Source organism: Doryrhamphus excisus, chromosome 15 (assembly GCF_030265055.1).
Source record: "Doryrhamphus excisus isolate RoL2022-K1 chromosome 15, RoL_Dexc_1.0, whole genome shotgun sequence".
Lineage (NCBI taxonomy): Eukaryota > Metazoa > Chordata > Actinopteri > Syngnathiformes > Syngnathidae > Doryrhamphus > Doryrhamphus excisus.
In genome coordinates, this window is record NC_080480.1 from 15,678,495 (window position 1) to 15,698,581 (window position 20,087).

At 41.6% G+C, this 20,087-nt stretch overlaps 2 protein-coding genes across 6 annotated transcripts in view; one reads left to right on the plus strand and one right to left on the minus strand.

Annotated features, from left to right (window-relative positions):
* Window positions 1-20,087, plus strand: part of ezh1 (enhancer of zeste 1 polycomb repressive complex 2 subunit) — a 29,855-nt gene that overhangs the window by 1,482 nt on the left and 8,286 nt on the right. The window contains exons 3-17 of one of the 2 annotated variants that reach the window (XM_058050184.1): window positions 8,220-8,301; window positions 9,349-9,412; window positions 10,677-11,359; window positions 12,173-12,356; window positions 12,431-12,556; window positions 13,115-13,258; window positions 13,616-13,733; window positions 13,816-14,031; window positions 14,309-14,411; window positions 14,490-14,653; window positions 14,747-14,838; window positions 14,931-15,150; window positions 18,039-18,268; window positions 18,756-18,847; window positions 20,016-20,044. In XM_058050184.1, the coding sequence (XP_057906167.1) occupies window positions 12,177-12,356; window positions 12,431-12,556; window positions 13,115-13,258; window positions 13,616-13,733; window positions 13,816-14,031; window positions 14,309-14,411; window positions 14,490-14,653; window positions 14,747-14,838; window positions 14,931-15,150; window positions 18,039-18,268; window positions 18,756-18,847; window positions 20,016-20,044 (1,714 nt within the window). In that variant the 5' untranslated portion in view covers window positions 8,220-8,301; window positions 9,349-9,412; window positions 10,677-11,359; window positions 12,173-12,176. The remainder of the gene's footprint in view (window positions 1-8,219; window positions 8,302-9,348; window positions 9,413-10,676; window positions 11,360-12,172; window positions 12,357-12,430; window positions 12,557-13,114; window positions 13,259-13,615; window positions 13,734-13,815; window positions 14,032-14,308; window positions 14,412-14,489; window positions 14,654-14,746; window positions 14,839-14,930; window positions 15,151-18,038; window positions 18,269-18,755; window positions 18,848-20,015; window positions 20,045-20,087) is intronic. The other variant, XM_058050185.1, reaches the window with a different exon arrangement.
* ramp2 (receptor (G protein-coupled) activity modifying protein 2) lies at window positions 132-8,329 on the minus strand. 4 transcript variants are annotated; one of them, XM_058050191.1, is made up of 6 exons: window positions 8,091-8,329; window positions 7,684-7,749; window positions 5,974-6,009; window positions 3,335-3,367; window positions 1,881-2,061; window positions 132-1,805 (listed from the first exon to the last, which is right to left on the minus strand). In XM_058050191.1, exons 1-6 carry the CDS (start codon window positions 8,143-8,145, stop codon window positions 1,556-1,558), a joined length of 621 nt encoding a protein of 206 aa, XP_057906174.1. In that variant the 5' UTR covers window positions 8,146-8,329; the 3' UTR covers window positions 132-1,555. The 4 variants fall into 4 exon arrangements, with proteins under 4 accessions (XP_057906174.1, XP_057906178.1, XP_057906177.1 ...); XM_058050193.1 differs by having other exon boundaries at window positions 133-1,805; window positions 1,881-2,058; window positions 8,091-8,328; XM_058050195.1 differs by lacking the exons at window positions 5,974-6,009; window positions 7,684-7,749; window positions 8,091-8,329 and adding an exon at window positions 3,498-5,964 and having other exon boundaries at window positions 1,881-2,058.

A 20,087-nucleotide genomic window follows, 5' to 3' on the forward strand; every position in this document is an offset into this window, starting at 1 on the left:
AAAATATGTATTAGAAACAAAGAGGTTTCATCCGGGAAGCCACATTTTAAGGGGATTTTACATGTAAAAATTAGTATTTTATTCATCTTTAATTTGTTAGACTTCCTCGACAATCCAGATGGTTAAAAACATAACAAGGCCAAGCTTGGATTTCACAGTTTAAAATGTGTTTTTAATGATACTACAGTACAGTTTGCAGTGACTTTAGACAGTGACTGGATTTAAACACCTGAAAGCACATATAGCTTTTGCGTCAAAATGTTTTCTTGCTAAAATGCAAAATGTCTTAGTATCTTATTTAAGTCATTTAAACTCATCATGACATGACGGTTGTCGGCGTTTTAGCTTTGGAAGGAATTGTGTTTGAAAATGAGACAATGGCAGGAAAGAAGGATCCTCACCTTCCTTTTGGCATCCCATCCTTTCCTTTCCATTATGTTTTCCTGTCGCCGCCCAACACTTATTGCTAAAGACGCAACGTAGCAAGACTTTTGTCAGACTGATGTCTTGTTTTCACCACGCCGTACAGTTTTTGTCATAAGTATTGATAGCCACCATTCGGTATTACTTTTTGGGTACTCTCCTATTGGGGTCCCAGGTACAGTAGCAAAGGGCGAAGCTGGGATTGTTGGGAGAGAGAATGGTTACTTCCGGAAAACGAAAAACAAAGCATCATCTTGAGTTTTGGTCTGAAGGTAAGGTAGTACCCCCCCGTCCCCCCCCCCCAATTACAAGGTGTTGGTCAAACCAAACAGATCTGGACTTGTAGGACTGTGTTACACTCGACCGCAAAATCCGCTCTGAATTTAGTTCTAGGTCTCCAACTCCTGAAGGTTCAATGGACTTCTGGGTTTAGCTGTTTTGATTGGTTGCCTTTCTGTCATTCCTCAAGAGAAGACTCCAAGAAGAAAACCTAAGACTAGCTAACCTGCCTACACCCCCAACACTGAAACACAAGCTACATCAAGAGGAACCATACTGGACTTAGTAGTGCTCTGATTCTGGAATGAAAAGCTAGAAACATCTCATGTTTCGATCGTAGGAACCAAACCTTCAGTCTACTTCCAGGCTTTCCTTCCCACGGTGCTTTCAAAAGATTATAAAGAACTTTGGAACTAGGGTCTGCAGTGGAGGTCGTCATTCCACGAGACGAAGGCAGCCTCTGACTGGACAACAAGTTGGACTTTTCTAGGAACTTTCAGGAAAAAGGGTCTACATTTAGTTGCAGGCTATCTAAAGAACCTGAAGGTAGAGCAGTGGGGAAGTGGTTTTGATATTGGTATCTTAGCATCATTAATTAAATACGACGGAGGACCTCAAGAAAGAAATGCTGATTGGATGAGCAAGAGTCAACTGGATGACTCAAAAGTGGTACCAGCAAACGGTTCAACCGGGCTTCTTGCTTTGCTTAATGTTCCCTGGATGTAGATAACAATGACAGGAACCTTCTAGTTCCTTGAAGAGAAGCCTACACGGAACCACACACAATGCACCTATGGTAGGTTTTGTCTGTTTGGAAATGTTCACATCCTTGTCGGGGTCCGCAGCAGCAACATCATGAACTGCTATCTCCATTCTTGGTCTTGAGGACCACGAGACTGACCATGACAGGGATGAGGAGAACGGGGGTGATGACCAAAGCGAAGATAATGGCCGGCGGTGGGTCGCTGAGCTCCTCCATGGGACACTCCTTGAAGAAGCTGGAGTGGATGTCGACAAAGATCTGCTCCACCAGAGGACCGGGCCACGGGATGAGGAGACACTCGGAGATATTCTCTGTGCAATGGCTCAAGTTGCTGTACAACCTGTCAGGCAGAGGAAGGGAACCGTTATGTGCGTGACACGGAAGAAAACATCCGAAGAAGACAGCGTCCGCTTACCCGCTGACGTTTGGCCAGATGCACCAGTCTGTGGTGTTCAGCGCCGCCATGGCCTTGTTGAAGTTGGCGAGGCACAGGCTGTGCAAGAGGTTGTAAAAGCAGTCCATGGTGGCGTTGCCGTAAAAGTCGGCGCAGATTGAGCAGTAGTCCGGACAACTGTGAGACTTGTTCCCACAGGCTGCTTGCATGGCAAGAAAACAATTGGAAAATAGACATGCATGCATACACTGAATGCACTTCATTAGGTTTACCATGAAGGTGACTATAAGGGTGTTATTTCATGTCTGGAGGACTCTAATAATGTTAGGTTTACCATGAAGGTGACTATAGGGGTGTTATTTCACGTCTGGAGGACTCTAATAATGTTAGGTTTACCATGAAGGTGACTATAGGGGTGTTATTTCACGTCTAGAGGGCTCTAATAATGTTAGGTTTACCACGAAGGTGACTATAGGGGTGTTATTTCATGTCTGGAGTGCTCTAGTAATGCTAGATTTACCATGAAGGTGACTATAGGGGTGTTATTTCATGTCTGAAGGGCTCTAATAATGTTAGGTTCACCATGAAGGTCACTGTAGGGCTGTGATTTCACGTCTGGAGGGCTCTAATAATGTTGGGTTTACCATGAAGGTGACTATAGGGGTGTTATTCCACATCTAGAGGGCTCTAATAATGTTAGGTTTACAATGAAGGTGACTATAGGGGTGTTATTTTGATATCTAGAGGACTCTAATAATGTTAAGTTTACCATGAAGGTGACTATAGGGGTGTTATTTTGATATCTAGAGGACTCTAATAATGTTTGGTTTACCATGAAGATGACTATAGGGGTGTTATTTCACGTCTAGAGGGCTCTAATAATGTTAGGTTTACCATTAAGGTGACTATAGGGGTGTTATTTCACGTCTGGAGTGCTCTAATAATGTTAGGTTTACCATGAAGGTGACTATAGGGGTGTTATTTCACGTCTAGAGGGCTCTAATAATGTTAGGTTTACCATGAAGATGACTATAGGGGTGTTATTTCATGTCTAGAAGGCTCTAATAATGTTGGGTTTACCATGAAGGTGACTATAGGGATGTTATTTCACGTCTGGAGGGCTCTAATAATGTTAGGTTTACCACGGTCCACGTACAAAAATATTAAATTTATTAATATGGACTCTTTCTTGACCGAAATTTACTTTCACTCATCATTATTTCACATATTACTTGGGTCTGGAACCAATTAACCACCATAAACAAGGGATTACTATACATGCAGTATTAGGAAGTAATTGTAAAGGCTGTTATAAAAGTCACATGTATCAACCAAAAATCGGGAGGTTGCCCACAGCCACAGATGTTAATGTGGTTGGAACTAATTAGAGAGCCCAGCGGGTTTGATTGGATGTCAATGCGTTGTGCAGGTGTACCTAATGCAGTGGTATGCAGGTTTGTGTGTGCGCCACATACCGATTGAGCTGGAATGATCTCCATAGGTGGCATCTGAAGGGGACAGAGATGAGATTTAGAAAGTTTACTGGCAAGTCTTCCCCTTTTGAAAGATATTCACTCTCTTTACGCCGACAAAGGAAGACGTCCGCAGCTGGAAAAGGGGAACCACATAAACACTCACCGTAGAGAAACGAGAGGAACACCCCAATCAAACAGAGCGCTCCCTTCATGTCAGAATAAATATATCAAGGTGTCTCCTCTAGGACGGATGACCCTACGTGAAGAAGCTTAAAAGCACGGCGAGGCATAACAGGAAGCGCCGACCCGGCAGCAGGATGAGAGCGCGGTGGCGTAACCTCTGCGAGCAGGCGTCCAAGCAGAGCTACCCTGCCTCGCCAGATGTTCTCAGATCAGCCCGATGGCCCCCGCGCCTCGGCGGCAGCTCTTCCCCTCTCCGACGCACGCTTCCTTGCGACTGTCTTCCCTTCTAGAGGGGGCGGAGGCAACAGCCATTCTCCCCCGAATAAAAGGAGGGCGCACACCCAAGCGAGCTGGGCTGGACTCACATCTGAAAACCCTTTAGTCCTCAACTCTTGTTCTGCTTTTTAGTCTCAGTTTCTCACAGTGGAAGGCCTGGCCAGCTTCACAGCATGTGATTTATTTGCCTTTTTTCTTTTTTTTTTTTTAAGGCCGCCTCTGCCAAATAGGAAACATAAGCAAACATTTAGGGCGAGAGTTTCTCTGGGGTGGACTGGATCATGAATGTGCGAGACGGGGGAAACTGTTATTGAGGTTCATTTGAGACAAATTCAAGAATGACTGGGCGCTAACGAGTGCTTCTTGGATTTGTTGTTTTAGCTACGATGGCGTATTACGGCCACATTGGGGAAAACATTTCCAAAAAGTTGGAAATTTATGAGAAAAAAAAACGTGTACATTTACGAGAAAATTGTTGTAAATTTACATATTAAACATTGTAAATTAAGAATTTATTTCAATGTGGCCTTCATACTCCATGGTATTTAGCAACTACAACTATATACTACTATATTTAGCAAAAACTATAAAAAAAAATAAATAAATTTTAACTTAAACTATATTAGGAAAGCAGGAAGTGAACAAATTAGGATGAAGAGTCTTGAACCAGTCATGATGTGCTATATATATCACTATATTGACCCTTACTATGGTACACATTATGTCATTGTATGGTCATATCACCTCATACTTTGGTACGGGACAAAAAATAAAATAAAACTAAATTAAATTAAAATTACTTAAATTAAAATTAATGAAATAAATTTAAAAAAATTTTTTAAAAATGATATGAAAGCAGGAAGTGAACAAATGCAACAGTTACTGATTGTAAAAGTACCAGATGGAGGAGTAGGATTTAATAAGCTTTGCTTCTTCCTACTCCTTTTTAGACATGTGGAACTGTGAACTGATTATGTGATGCATTCAATTGTAATCTGATGCATGTTCAAATGAAATACAACCATTACCATTACCATACTCTATCCCGAGTGAGCCAAGAGAGGCCGAGAACCAATGTTGTAATTGCCCAAAAAGGAGTAGGAAGAAGTAGAGCTAATTCAATCCTAGCATGATAGTTCTGTTCTTGTTTTCTGGTGAACATGTACACAGGTCACCTATACAGTTAAAAGGGTAAAAATTGGTAATTTTATATATATATTAATAAGTCGGAGCATAGAAAACGTGGTTATGACTTGGTAAAAGGTTGTGATAAGTGAAGAAATGTTTTTTATAGGTAAAACTTGAACGTATACGAAGCTTTTCAGTTTTCTTTGGTTTGAATTACTAAGAAAACCGGAGTTACCACTACAAAAAATAGTATTTATTTGTCTTGTTTTATTAGTCATCGGGTGACTTTCTGGTTCACGGAAGACGCCATCGGGATGTAATCCTCGCCAAATTGCAAATCTTAGTATTTTTAATCCCAAATTTTCACTGATACAAGAAAGCGCAGGGGCGTCCCACAGTCTTATATATGGTATATGTCACCGAATCAGCACACTGGGGCCTCTCTTAACATCTGTTAGCTGGTCTGGGACGCTTTTTGATTTAGTAATGACATCAGGAAGTGTCTTTTCTGCAAGAGGAGGAGCTTGCAGTGGGAGGAAGAGATGGGGAGGGGAGCACGGCGGAGGGGGAGGAAGGCACATGATGAGGAACAGCAAAAGGGGCGCTTTCTGGTTTGCTTGTTGCTCCTGCAAACCGGTTTCACAAGATCCCTGCATGGGGGCCACAATGACGAACAAAACTGAGGAAGTTGCGCCAGGTGGGGGGCACACGCTCGAGGAGCGGAGTTTCATTTCACCTTTCACCCCGTGAGCCGGCTGAGGAGACCTCTCCGGGAGTTTGTGTTGGAGTGGAAGCAGAAGGAACACACACAAAGATCTTCTTGGCCGAGGTCTCCCAGCTAGCTCGCCGTCTTTGACTTGATGGGAATCATCCCAAATGTTCCCCGTGGGAGCGGACACACGTAGTTAATCAACATGTAGACGCAAAACACCTAACGTGTTATGATGGGATACAGTTTGTGTCCAGATAATGATTAGGGATGAAACTTGGAAGCTTGGAAACTCAAACACGGAATTACAGAAGACCAAAAAAGGGCAAAATAAAACGCTTACTTGCGATGCCGCTCATCATCTCTGTCAGGTGGTACGCTGGAATGGTGACACAGAACATATATTGATTAACTTCCAAGTCAGGTTAAACAAAAAATTCTAAGGGAAACAATTGTAGAATTTGTCAATGTGTCATTTAAAAAAAAATAGCAATAAAATGGGAAAAAATTTGAAGGAAGAAAAAAATACTGAAAAATTCCCCATAAACACTTTTCATTGGGAAAAATTTGATGAAATGTTTACCTATGTGTTTTGTTTTTTTTTACAAAATAAAAATAAAATTCTCTCATCGAAGAAATAAAACTTAATATCAATGATAATATCCAAGAATATTATATTATCCAGGAAACAAAAAATTACCAATAAAATGGGAACAAAATAGAAATCTGCTTTTCCTAGGAAGAAAAAAATACTGAAAAAATTCCCCATAAACACTTTTCATTGGGAAAATTTAATTAAATGTGGACGTGTGTTGTTGTTTTTTTAATAAAATAAAAATAAAATTCTGAGACTCTCATAGAAGAAATAAAACTTAATATCAATGATAATATCCAAGAATATTATATCATCCAGGAAACAAATGTAGAATTTGTCAATGTGTCATTTTAAAAAATTACCAATAAAATGGGAAAAAATTAGAAATCCACTTTTCCTAGGAAGAAAAAAATACTGAAAAAATTCCCCATAAACACTTTTCATTGGGAAAATTTAATTAAATGTGGACATATGTGTTCTGTTTTTTTTTTATAAAATAAAAATAAATTTCTGAGACTCTCATAGAAGAAATAAAACTTAATATCAATGATAATATCCAAGAATATTATATTATCCAGGTATACAGTACATGCTGTACAATTAAGCATTAATCTACAAAGTTTCATATTTTCTTTTTTGTATTATTTTTACAAAAAAATGGGGATTTTTTTTCCCCTCATTATTATTTTATTTATTTATTTATATATATTATTTATATTTATATATATTATATACTGTATCATATATTCTCTCTGGCAGGCGACATAATGGCGACGTAATCCGTGACAACTGAACTCACAGCCCCCATGGATAGAAATAACTTTGCTTACGTTTCGAGAAACAGCCATGTGCCAGGGCTTTGAAGCTAAATTTAGCAATTACCCTTTTCTTTCGCCGTTTCTGCTAAATGTTTGCTCCCACTTGTGGCTCCACGGTCACGTTTTTTCCAACTACGGTGTGGGCCGAGGGTCAAACAGGATGTGCGCATTTAAGGAAACTAGTGCTAAAGGGGACCTATCATTTTTCCACCCTTTGTATCGAGTGGTGGACTCCTATAGAGCACCTACACACAATAACCGGCACATAAAACTCTTTAGATCATCCAGAATCTGCACCTATTCCAGCTCTAATTTTAATTTATTCCACCTACAGCCCGCCTCCGGGGATGCCCAATATGCTTTGATTCGTCACACAAAGTGCTTTCTGATTATGAACCATATAAGGAAGTCCACCCCTCTGTGACATCACAAAGGTCCAGTTTTACCACGCCTTTTGAAACCAAGTGTTTTGTCCCCTTTAATTTTGACAGCACAAATTATTTTAAGATTTTATTTTACTGGATAAAAAGAAAAAAGTGTAGATATTTTTTGAAATATAATAAAAGTTATTTTATAGTTCCAAAGAAAAATACATATTTAAAGATATGTATACATAAATAGAAAGTAACAACACACTTACCGACTGTTGTGGCTGACTGCGCTGCTAGTTTTTCATCCACCAGACAAACCACGGGTGCATGTGAGGCTGCGGAAGAGAAATAAATAAATATTATACCAAAAAGAACTACACGGAATTATCTCCTCGTTTTTGCTCACCATATTCATCAGCTGAATTGTATTTTAGTGCCAAAAGGTGGAACAAATAAAAGACACGAGTGGCGGTGCAGCCAAAAATGATATTTTAAACATCTGTATCAGTCCAAGGATTTCACAATCAAAGCATCCGTATAAAATAAATAACACTGACCTGGAATAACATCAATCCCATTGAGTGATACAGAAAAACAAGATGGGGGGGGGGTACTGTTGTGATAGAAGTCCATCTTTTAGGACATCATGTAAGAAATATAAAAAAGCTTGACTTACCCCACATGAGAAGCAACGAGGCAGAGCAGACGAGGTAAAGCCTTTTGGATGTCATGTTGCCCAACAATGATGTCTCCTCCTCACTTGGAAGGCTCGGGATTACATATCCTAACTTTTTTTTTTTTACAGGAAGGCTCCATAAAACAACAGGAAGTCCACGTTTCCTAGGATGGGCGTTTTCCTGTGGAGAGGACAGAGAGCTTGTGATAAGGTAAAGGCTGCTACCCCTGTACCACCATCCCTGGCTGTCATCCCGTCCCCACCCCCTTTTCTGGGTCCGATGATGTCATGAAGCACAAGTAGTCACATGATGACATATGACAAATTGATTGGCTTTCGATTTTGGAAATAATTGACATAGAAATGATCAGTTACAGAGTCAAACCGGGGTCACCATGAAACCTTGTAATTGTCATTCATTCATTCATTCATTTTCTACCGCTTTTCCTGGACTGGTGGCCATCCAATCACAGGGCACATATAGACAAACAACCATTCACACTCACATTCATACCTATGGATAATTTAGAGTCGCTAATTAACCTAGCATGTTTTTTTTGGAATGTGGGAGGAAACCGGAGTACCCGGAGAAAACCCACGCATGCACGGGGAGAACATGCAAACTCCACACAGAGATGGCCGAGGGTGGAATTGAACCCTGGTCTCCCAGCTGTGAGGTCTGCGCACTAACCACTAGTCCGCCGTGCAGAAGTGTTAAATATATACATAAATTGGCCATTTTGTACTGAGCAGCCAGGACAGACACACGTCTACAGAGTTTCACCTTCACAATGAGTTCCATTTCTCGCTCTATGGTCGTCATCACATATTTTTTCCCACTGTTGCCATCACTGATAACTGTCTATGGTGGCAAAACAGGCATAAAAGCCGAATAAAAAGCAAAAGATTTGATCTTTTAGAAACCGACTGCTTACAAGATCACCGCAAATTTGCTAGTAGCCAGTCAATGTGTCGAATTAATATGCAAATGCATATGATATTACACCGGACCGATTCCCCTGAGTGGGACAACTTAGTGGTATTTCATTCTGTCATCATGCAACTGCATTTTAAAATCTCCTGATACTCCAAATGTGGGTGTTTTTTGTGATAAAAATCTGTAACTTATTCTAAGATTCCCATCGACAGGTGCCAAAAGCAACACGCCCCGGTTGACGTTACGCACAATCAAAACTTCCTGCCCATAAAGCCTCGCACTCAAACAGCTCATCTTCCTGTGTTTGCTTTTGTTTGACAGGTCACTATCAACACAGCGTAGACGGGACCTTCAATTCCCACTAGCAACACATCTTGCATAATTAGTAAGCAGGAATGCATGAACGTTAAAGACAGCAAAGCAATGCATGCATGTCAAGTGTTATTTCAAGTTAGCTTAGCATGATAGCTGGCCAAAACAGTGCCAGTATTAATTAGGTGCACTGTATTAGATACATTGTACATTGGGAGTGAGGACACTGCAGCATTGCAATAGGCACAACAGCGCCCTCTTGTGGTTACAACCCAACACTATTTCTGCTTGTTTAGGACGAGCTGTCATGTTTGTTTGGAAATATGGCTTCAGTATGGAGGAAAACAATAACATTTCACAGGTAGGGAGTATAATATTGTATTCTGGAGGCAAATAATATATTTTAAGGGCAACATTTTGGAAGCACAACATGTTTGGAGGGGAATTATAACGTTTTAAGAAGCAAAAATAGAACGTGTATGTTATTACTCTCCCATGAGAAGCGTAGCATCCCAATTATTAAGACATGTTTAATATTTTTAAATATTAATAATTAATGTTTATTATTTTTATTTAAACATACCTTTTCCGGTTCATTTCAGATGTCCCCGACAAAACATTCCCCGATAGTTACGGTGCATCTAATTAGTTCCGGGAGGGCGACATAAGCTATTAAGAGAGGTCGGTATAGAAGATTAGCATATTTATTTTAAATTATTAGTCGTTTTAGCATGATTTTATGTTTTAATTGTATAGACATACATTAAAATTACAGCTATATTAGTGCTAAAAGTATTTTGGGCATGTTATATCTAATGTATAGTGTGTATAGCGTGGTAGTTGTTTAGCTAGTCGACCCTTAAAGCTATACTGCAGTTGAAGAGATTAGTTTAGGGGGATATTTTTTTGCTGATAGTTGAAATGATAAAACTTCATAAGGATTATTTTTCATCGTAATCTGTTTACTTTTTCATGGGAAATGTTTGTTTTTGCTCTCGTCAAATGCCACTTGTATGTCGCTACTACTATACAGGAAGTTAGCTTGCAACCGTAGTTGTGGTTCTACTCACAGGAAAACACCTCCCCCTAGAGTTTTGGTAGAGAATTGCAAGTCCAACTCAATTTAAGATCATGTTATTATAAACGTAAGCATTTCTGAAACAAATAAATAATTAAGATAATTATCATAATTGCTCAAAATAATCATATTTGCCTAATAACACAGCTATAGATGTGTTTGTTTAGACACGTTTTCTCCTTTTAGTTATAAGAATAATTTTACGTGACGTCCCTGAAGGCAGCATTGGCCTAAAAAGACCCTCTTCCCCAACCCACAGGGAAATGGCGTCTCTTGCCCCCTAGAGGACGAGTGGAGAACGACTGGAGAAGTGTTGACCGAAGACAAGACAGGAAGCAGTGGGGTGTCTCCAAAACTTTATTTTCTGATCAATTATCAAATTATCAATTATCAAATATTCAATGATGCGTTCAATTTGACTTAGTAGAATAGGCTACTCAGAAACCATAAAACACATTTAGGTCTTTGAGGTGCCGTCATGTTTTTCTCCTGACGAGCCCCAGTCTACGTCACGCGTGTGCCAAACACTTGCACCAGTCGCGTGCGTGTTTTTTTTTTTAACTGCTGGATAGAGCGATTGCTGACCCACGCCACGCACGCCACTTTCTCCGTTCCCCAGTGTGCACCATTCGGTCGTAAATCCTCCTCCCCTTGCACGGCTAATACGTCACTTGCTGCTGCTAGCGCCGCTAAGGACGTGCACGGCCAAGTGCGCAGCTCCGTGGACGCCCCCACGACAACTAGGTTAGCCCACGGCAGCGAGGCAGCATGGCCACAGGAAGCCGAGGGATTGCGCCGAGATCCAGCGTCCGTCATGTGGACACCGTGTCTGCGTCACAGCCGTAGCCGAGGACCTGCGCTCGATCCACGGGGTCTTCTCTGCTCAGACGACGCTAGTGGTAGTAGTGGAGGAGGAGGTTGACTCCACGCGTGGATTTAAAGGTATTTTCACGAGTGCGATGGAGGTGAATGTCATTTTTGTAAGTGACGCAGATGTGGGTGTACGCGCACTTTGATTTTTACACGCATTTTCCCTCGTACGTATCGCTTAGCGCACTTCACACACGCAACTTCACATGAAAGCAGCACTACGCACTTTTCCACCTCTTTTACTTGCTGACGAGGCACGCCCACTCGCGACCACCGTGAACGTTACACGTCTGTTACATGTGTTGCGTGTGTGCACTTTGGTGAGCCAATGTAATCCTAATGGTGCATTATTTGGCATAGAACAGACGACGATGAAGGGACTTTGAGTACATTTAAATGTCCACGGAGGCTTATTTTAACCCTCCTCCCAAGGCAGTTTTGTTTTTCCAACACTGGGGGGCGCTGTTTCCCGGAGTTATAAATGGGGAAGTTTGCAGCATGCAATGATAGATGTTTATATTCGTCTGCATGGGATAGCATATTAATGTACAGACATTGCAGTAAATGTGTACTGTATTGTAGAGTACACAGTATACAGTACAATGCAGTAAAATTGGTGGAAAAGTTAATAAAAAAATTTTATAAATTTTTAGATTTTTCATATATTTGTGTGTATTTTAAACCATTACTACACTCACTGACATGATATACCTATTATGCTCATGTGTAGCTCCAATAATAATACATAAATTCGTACCGTCCAGGTGTACCTAATATTCTGACTTGTAAATGGACCTCAAGTGTTCAGTCGTGCACGACTCCCTTTTGTTATTGTGATTTGTAAATAATTAATCCCAAACTCTTGTCTTGTTTTGGCAATTAAAGAGCCATGGAGGTAACAGCCGAAGCGGTGCTCGCCGCCACCAACGCCGCCGCCGCTGCCACGAAACCTCCACCTCTCTGTTACGGCGGACCCTCCCACGGTCTCCTGGAGTGGCGTCGGCGGGTCCGTTCGGAGTATATGCGCCTTCGCCAGTTAAAGCGCCTTAAGAAAGCCGAGGAGGTCAAGGTGAGTTCAGGAAACACATTTGTATGAAGGTATAGTACCTTGTACTGTATGTGCTGTCATGCTGTTTTTTCCAGGCCGTCTTCATGTCCAACCGGCAAAAAATTGAGGAGCAGACTAGCATCCTGAATGAAGAATGGTCCAAACTGAGGATCCAGTCTGTCCCCCTGTCTGCCTCAAGTGGACCTGTGGCTACAAAGAAGGTAAAAAGAAAAGACACTTAGGAGCACGCTGCATGCCAAAGATCCTCTATATAACATGGGTGATTTTAACTACTGTAAAAACACAAGTGGAACATCAAGTACTGTAAAAAAAGAAAAAAGCTCTTCTATACTGTACTGTAATAATGCTTGTCAAAGATCCTCTATATTGCAGTAGCTCCCTTTTTATAAAACTGTAAATACACTAGTCACAAATGACTCCTAAACATTAAACAGATTTTTTAAAGACTGCAAAAAAATGATGATAACCATAGAAGCACAAAAGTGACATATGAGCACTACAATACAGTTATCTACATTAGTATGTGGATGCCAATCAAGACACGTACCTTTAACACGCTACTAAGTGACAGCGTCGCTTTATAAATCTTGCATTCTTATTTAGTTTTATTGTTTTTTTCATTTGATACTTGTATGACAGTCAAAATGGAAAAGATTAAGACCCACAGTTTTACCTCTTGTGTGTCGTCACCGTGCAAATGAGCCATGCTGGAATCCTTTTAGGTTATTGTTTATACTTTTTTATCTCTCTTGTTAAAGAAATCCCGGCCTTCTTTACAGATGTGCACGGTGGAGTCCGGCTTCCCGGGGTTCAAGGTTCAAGCCGTCGCTATGAAACCTTTGTCCACGGTGGCAGGAATCCCCTTCATGTACTCCTGGTCGCCGCTGCAGCACAACTTTATGGTAAATAAACACACACAGGGCCACAGTAGCTAAGTAAAATCCAATACAAAAGCTGCATCAAAAATTAAGCGTTTTTATGAAGCTATTATAAACAGGTTGATTAATTAATTCACCAACTCCCCCACTAATTAGCGCTACTCTTGATTGTTTTTTCATTCATTTTTTGTAGTATTGAAATGAATGAGATGTTAAATACATGAATACTTTAATTAATACATTGTGGTGCATTGCTAGTTATTTATGTAAAATACACATTTTTTTTAAATGGATCTCTGTATTAAGGTAGTGCAGAAGTAAATCTATTTTTGTGTGTTTTATTATTATAATAACTGCTGTGTGGCTTTTTATTTATGCTAGGTGGAGGATGAGACGTTCCTGCACAACATTCCCTACATGGGTGACGAGGTGCTGGAGCAAGATGAGGCCTTCCTGGAGGAGCTGATTGACAACTACGATGGCGTCCACGGTGACAGAGGTGCGTTTTAAACTCGAAACGAGCGATTCATTTTCTTTTGCCTACTGTGCTACTTGCAATAAATACAAATGTCCCGTTCCAGAGGGGGGGTTCATTAGCGACGAGATCTTTAAGGAGCTGGTGGAGGCCTTGAGTCAGTACTCTGACCACGAGGACGACGACGACGACGAGGAGGAAGCGGCGGCAGAGGCGGCGACAAAGAAGGAGGACGAGCGAGCAATGAGGCGTAGCTCGGCGGAAGCTTCCGAGGAGACCAAAGCGCCGTTCATCAGGAGGAAGAGGAGGAACATTGTTGAGGGTGAATATTTTTCATTCAGACTTTGTCCTCTCTCTGTGTGTGTGTGTGTGAGAGCCCCAACAAGGCCGCCACTGTTTGTCTTTGTCGGCGTATCGCCACCGCAGGTCACTCTGCCACTGGTGGTGTTTATGTCCCTGCAGGAACTGGTCCCACTCCCTGACATAGAATTCAGTTTTTGTATGACAGTACAGTACTAGAATATATTAAACACTTTAGTAAAGATGCTGTTATGATGATTCAGCACAGGAACTTGATCCAAATGTCTTTTCCCAAGAAGTACGGGACCCGTCCAGCAGCAAGAAGATCCCCAGCGACAAGATCTTCACAGCCATTGCCTCCATGTTCCCGTACAAAGGCACCACAGAGGAACTGAAGGAAAAGTAAGACAGGAAATAGAAAAGTGGTGTTCACAATTGGAGGGGTAAACATTCTGGGTAAAGCTTACCACCTTTTTGTAGGTACAAGGACCTCCTGGAGCCCCCAGGCCCGGTCAAGCTGCCCCCGCTGTGCACCCCCAACCTGGACGGCCCCTTTGCAAAGTCAGTGCAGAGGGAGCAGTCGCTGCACTCCTTCCATACGCTCTTCTGCAGGCGATGCTTTAAATACGACTGCTTCCTGCACCGTAAGTGCTAAATAAACATCACGCTAACGTTTATAATGCCGCCCGCAAATTAACTCATTAATTCACGTAAAAACGTGTGTGTTCTTTTTAAAGCTTTCCACGCGACACCCAACGTGTACAAAAGGAAGAGTAAGGAGATCCGAATGGAGACGGAACCGTGCGGCGTGGACTGCTTCCTGTTGCAGGTACGCGTCTCGTTTCTTGGTTAGCATTCTACGCTATCGCTAGCGGCTAACTCAGTTTCTACTTCCTGCTCTCTGCTTCCCCCACGGTGAAGAAAGGGGCTAAAGAGTTTGTGGATCAAAACATGCTGCGCTCTCAGAGGTTTCGGAAGAGGCGCAGGCAGCAGCAACATCAACAACAACAGCAACAACAACAGCAACAACAACAACAGCAGCAGCAGCGGCCCACCAGCTCAAGCTGCCCCGAACCTCCATCTGGTTCTACCGAGGAGAGCAAAGATGGAGAAAGCGACCATGAGACCACATCCTCCTCAGGTAACATCTTGCTCTGAGAGTTCCATTACTCTCCTGTAATATAGAGGATCTTTGCTAGGCAGAGCCTTTCTATTTCATAGAGGATCTATGACCCACGTTTTTAAAGAAGATTGTACAAAACAGCATGGCATCGCTTTTGAATTTGCAGGCCCTTAAATACAGCCAACAAGACATCTTCTGTCTTGCAGAGGATCTTTGAGCAGAGCGCACGTGTCATTTAGATGGCAAGAAGGCCGAGGTCCTTTAAAAAAATAGCAGAGCACTCTTATATAAAGGTCATATAGAGGATCTTTGTCTTTGCAGGCCCTTAAAAACAGTGACTTGCTTCTTTGTGTGTGTATATATACTGTATATCTATCGACTGTATATCTATAGAAGAACAGCAGTCCTCATGCAATATAGAGGATCTTTGACTTTGCAGGCCCTTAAAAACAGTGACTTGCTTCTTTATGTATCTACATATTGTATATCTATCTGCAATATGTCTATAGAAGAGGAGCTCTGACCAGTGTTTCTTGCAGTAGGTTCTTAAAAACAGTAGTCCTCATGCAATATAGAGGATCTTTGACTTTGCAGGCCCTTAAAAACAGTGACTTGCTTTTTTGTGTATCTATATATTGTATATCTATCTGCAATATGTCTATAGAAGAGGAGCTCTGACCAGTGTTTCTTGCAGTAGGTTCTTAAAAACAGCAGTCCTCATGCAATATAGAGGATCTTTGACTTTGCAGGCCCTTAAAAACAGTGACTTGCTTCTTTGTGTATATATACTGTATATCTATCTGCTATATATCTATAGAAGAGGAGCTCTGACCAGTGTTTCTTGTAGTAGGTTCCTAAAAACAGCAGTCTTCATGCAATATAGAGGATCTTTCACTTTGCAGGCCCTTAAAAACAGTGACTTGCTTCTTTGTGTATCTATATATTGTATATCTATCTGCAATATGTCTATAGAAGAGGAGCTCTGACCAGTGTTTCTTGCAGTAGGTTCTTAAAAACAGCAGTCCTCATGCAATATAGAGGATCTTTGACTTTGCAGGCCCTTAAAAACAGTGACTTGCTTCTTTGTGTATATATACTGTATATCTATCTACTATATATCTATAGAAGAGGAGCTCTGACCAGTGTTTCTTGCAGTAGGTTCTTAAAACAGCAGTCCTCATGCCATATAGAGGATCTTTGACTAGTGTATGCCATATAGAGGATCTTTGACTAGTGTTTTCTTTTGTGCAGGAGCTCGTTATAAAACAGAGTCCTAATGCCATATAGAGGATCTTTGAGCAGAGTGCTCTTGTCATATAGAAGAGTTTCGACTAGTCTTCTTTAAAAATGGGATCTTTGACCAGTAATATTACAGTTGGTCCTTAATGGTGTTTCTGTTTCAATACACGACCATATAACAAAATAAAAATAATACTGAAGGGAAAAGTCCAACCCTTGGTCTTCAGTTTAGTGAAAATATGTCCCCCGGAACAATTAATTGAAGGCATCCTGGTTTAAAGTCTTGTAAGGAAGCTTTCCAGGACAGCCCTTTAATAGCTTTTTGAGTCAGAGTGAGACTGCAAAGGCGCATTTACCATAACCTCCCCAAAATCAGCCCTCCCCCTTCCTTTTCGCGGCTGGCTGAAACCTCCTTAGAAGATTGACGTTTGGCCTTCAAGTCAGAATTGTCCAGGTTCTGTCCAAGCAAAACAAAGCCCGAGTCCCAACACAAACACTTTGTTCCTTCCACTCTACGTCTTTCATTTCTATTGACATGTTCATGTGGAGAACAGCAGGAGGGAAAATAAGTCTTGCCCCCCCCCCCCCCCCCCCCCCCCCCCCCCCCGTCCCCCCCCAGCCTCCTCTACTCCTTCATCAACGCCTCACTGTTTTGGGAAGTCACATGCGCCTCGGCAGACGCTCTCGCACATTTCGACTGAAAGCGTGTGTGAAGGTGGAGGGAAAGGAGCAAAAAAGAAACAGATTGTAAAGCAAATTCATAAAGAGTCTGTGACGGCGCAATGCTGCATTCAGCCTGTTGCTAGGCAACATCGGGCCGGCTTGCCTCAAGCTGCAAGTGTGTGAACGTGAGTGTTGAGTTTCCAAAACAAAGCCAATGGTCGTGACTGTGTGTGTGTTTGTGTCACAGTGCACACGAAAAATACGGCAGCGGTACGTCCCTCGTCGCATTTCAGTGGCGTCCGTTTCCCTCGCAATCGTGGCCAACGCTGTAATTGGCGCGTCCACCTGCACAAACCAACACCTTGTTAAAACCTCATCATTCATTATGACACAAACTGGAATTCAGTTTTGTCCACATTTGTGTGGAAAAAAAATATTGCAGTATATTGGCAAATATAATGCTATGTATTAGGAAATATATTTCCATATATGGGATCTTATGTTTATATTTTCCAATATATTGCAATATAAGCATAGATCATATATGTGTATATATTGATACATATACAAAATATCTATATCTAAGGACTATATTTTTACATATATAAAATTGCATATAATTTGTGATACGTATATAAACTCGTATATTATATATTTGGATTTAATAATTTAATTTTTCAATATATTGAAAGCGGCTATCATTTGTATATTCTGCAATATATTGCTATATATTATATATTGTATATTGTATGTACAAAAATATATGATTCCATGTATTTATAATATATAATGGAAAAATAATATAATACAATATATTTAAAGTAATATATTGATAAATACATTTTATTTTCGTAAGGGTGCTTGTTGCTAGGCAGCATTCAAACATATATATACACCCCATACACCATCTTAAAAATAAAAGTGCAATTGATGCACTTGATGCATATATAAGCTCTCCATAGTAGTAAAGTGTTCTTGTGTCTTTTTGTGTGTTTGTGTTGCAGAGGGCAATTCACGTTGTCAGACGCCTACCAAGCTGCGTCCGGTTGAGGACGAAGGCGAGCAGCATCAGCAGCAGCTTCACCAGCATCAGCAGCAACAGCAGCAGCAGGCGGCGTGCTGTGTGGTCGAGTGGAGCGGTGCGGAGGAGTCGCTCTTCAGGGTTCTGCACGGCACCTACTTCAACAACTTCTGCTCCATCGCTCGCCTCATCGGCACCAAGAACTGCAAGGAGGTGAAAGCTCGAATAGCTCTTTGGAAAAATATTTTTGTAATATTCTCCACTATTGTTGTTCTCATTGTGGCCATGTTGGGGCAGTGACCCACCACATCCAGCAGATGGAGCTGCAGTGCACAAATAACTTGCTGGCCACCTAGTATTAGACTGGAGTGAATGCAGTGTTGCACATAACGTATTACAATAATAGAGCATAGTTAAGTGCAAAAAGGACTCTAAAGTTCAACATTCTTGTGGTTCGACTCATGGTTGCCATGCCGACTGGCTGACAGGCTGACCAGGAATGTGATGAATTAGGAGTGAATGACGAAGTCGTGGTTAAGTGACGCCGCTCTCCACCTTCTAAAGAGCTTCCATTGTTAAGCCAGCTTTCTGTACATGAGCGGTGGACTTGCTGGATGTTGCATAACCACATTTGCACATAAGTCTTCCTCTTCCCGCCCCCCCCGCCCTACATCCTGTGTATGTGTGTGATGTTTCCCAGGTGTACGAGTTTGCAGCGAAGGAGGTCCTCATCCATCGCGTCCCCCTGGAGGATGGAGGCATCTCTCCGCAAAAGAAGAAGAGGAAACACAGGCAAGCTGAGGCTCTCATTTGTGTACCAATGCGACCTGAATGTATGTTTTAGGAATATATATATATATTTTTTTGTGCACGGTGGTCGAGTGGTTAGCGTGCAGATCTCACAGCTTGGAGACCTGAGTTCAATCCCACTCTCGGCCATCTCTGTGTGGAGTTTGCATGTTTTCTCCATGTAATCCGGTTTCCTCCCCTATTCCAAAAACATGCTAGGTTAATTAACGACTCCAAATTGTCCATAGGTATGAATGTGAGTGTGAATGGTTGTTTGTCTATATGTGCCCTGTGATTGGCTGGCGACCAGTCCAGGGTGTACCCCTGCCTCTCGCCCGAGACAGCTGGGATAGGCTCCAGCACCCCGGCAACCTTCATGAGGATAAGCTGTAGAAAATGAATGAATATTTAAGCATTATTAGAGCCCTCTAGACATGAAATAACACCCCTATATTGACTTTTAAACTCTTATTACCGAAATGTGTAAATCAAAGGAAATAAAACCTTTTCAGGGCTGCACGGTGTAGGAGTGGTTAGCACACAGGCTCCACAAATAGGAGACCCGAGTTCAATTCCACCCTCCGACATCTCTGTGTGGAGTTTGCATGTTCTCCCCGTGCATGTGTGGGTTTTCTCCGGGTACTCCGGTTTCCAACCCACATTCCAAAAACATGCTAGGTTAATTAGCGACTCCAAATTGTCCATAGGTATGAATGTGAGTGTGAATGGTTGTTTGTCTATATGTGCCCTGTGATTGGCTGGCGACCAGTCCAGGGTGTACCCCTGCCTCTCGCCCGAGACAGCTGGGATAGGCTCCAGCACCTTGGCAACCTTCATGAGGATAAGCTGTAGAAAATGAATGAATATTTAAGCATTATTAGAGCCCTGTAGACATGAAATAACACCCCTATATTGACTTTTAAACTCTTATTACCCAAATTTGTAAATAAAAAAATAAAACCTTTTAGGGGCTGCACGACGGTGTCCGAGTGGTTAGCACACAGGCTTCACAAATAGGAGACCCGAGTTCAATTCCACCCTCGGCCATCATAATACTATATATTACTAATACTAATACTATAAATTAATCATAATACTAGCTATTTTTTATCAGCTACTTATCACTGCAGTTTAAAATGAACCTCTGGTCTGTTTTTGTTGGATGATGCAGGTTATGGGCAAAGATTCAGCTCAAGAAAGGTATGTTTTTATGTTTTTTTTTTGTTTTTTTTTTTAGTCAATG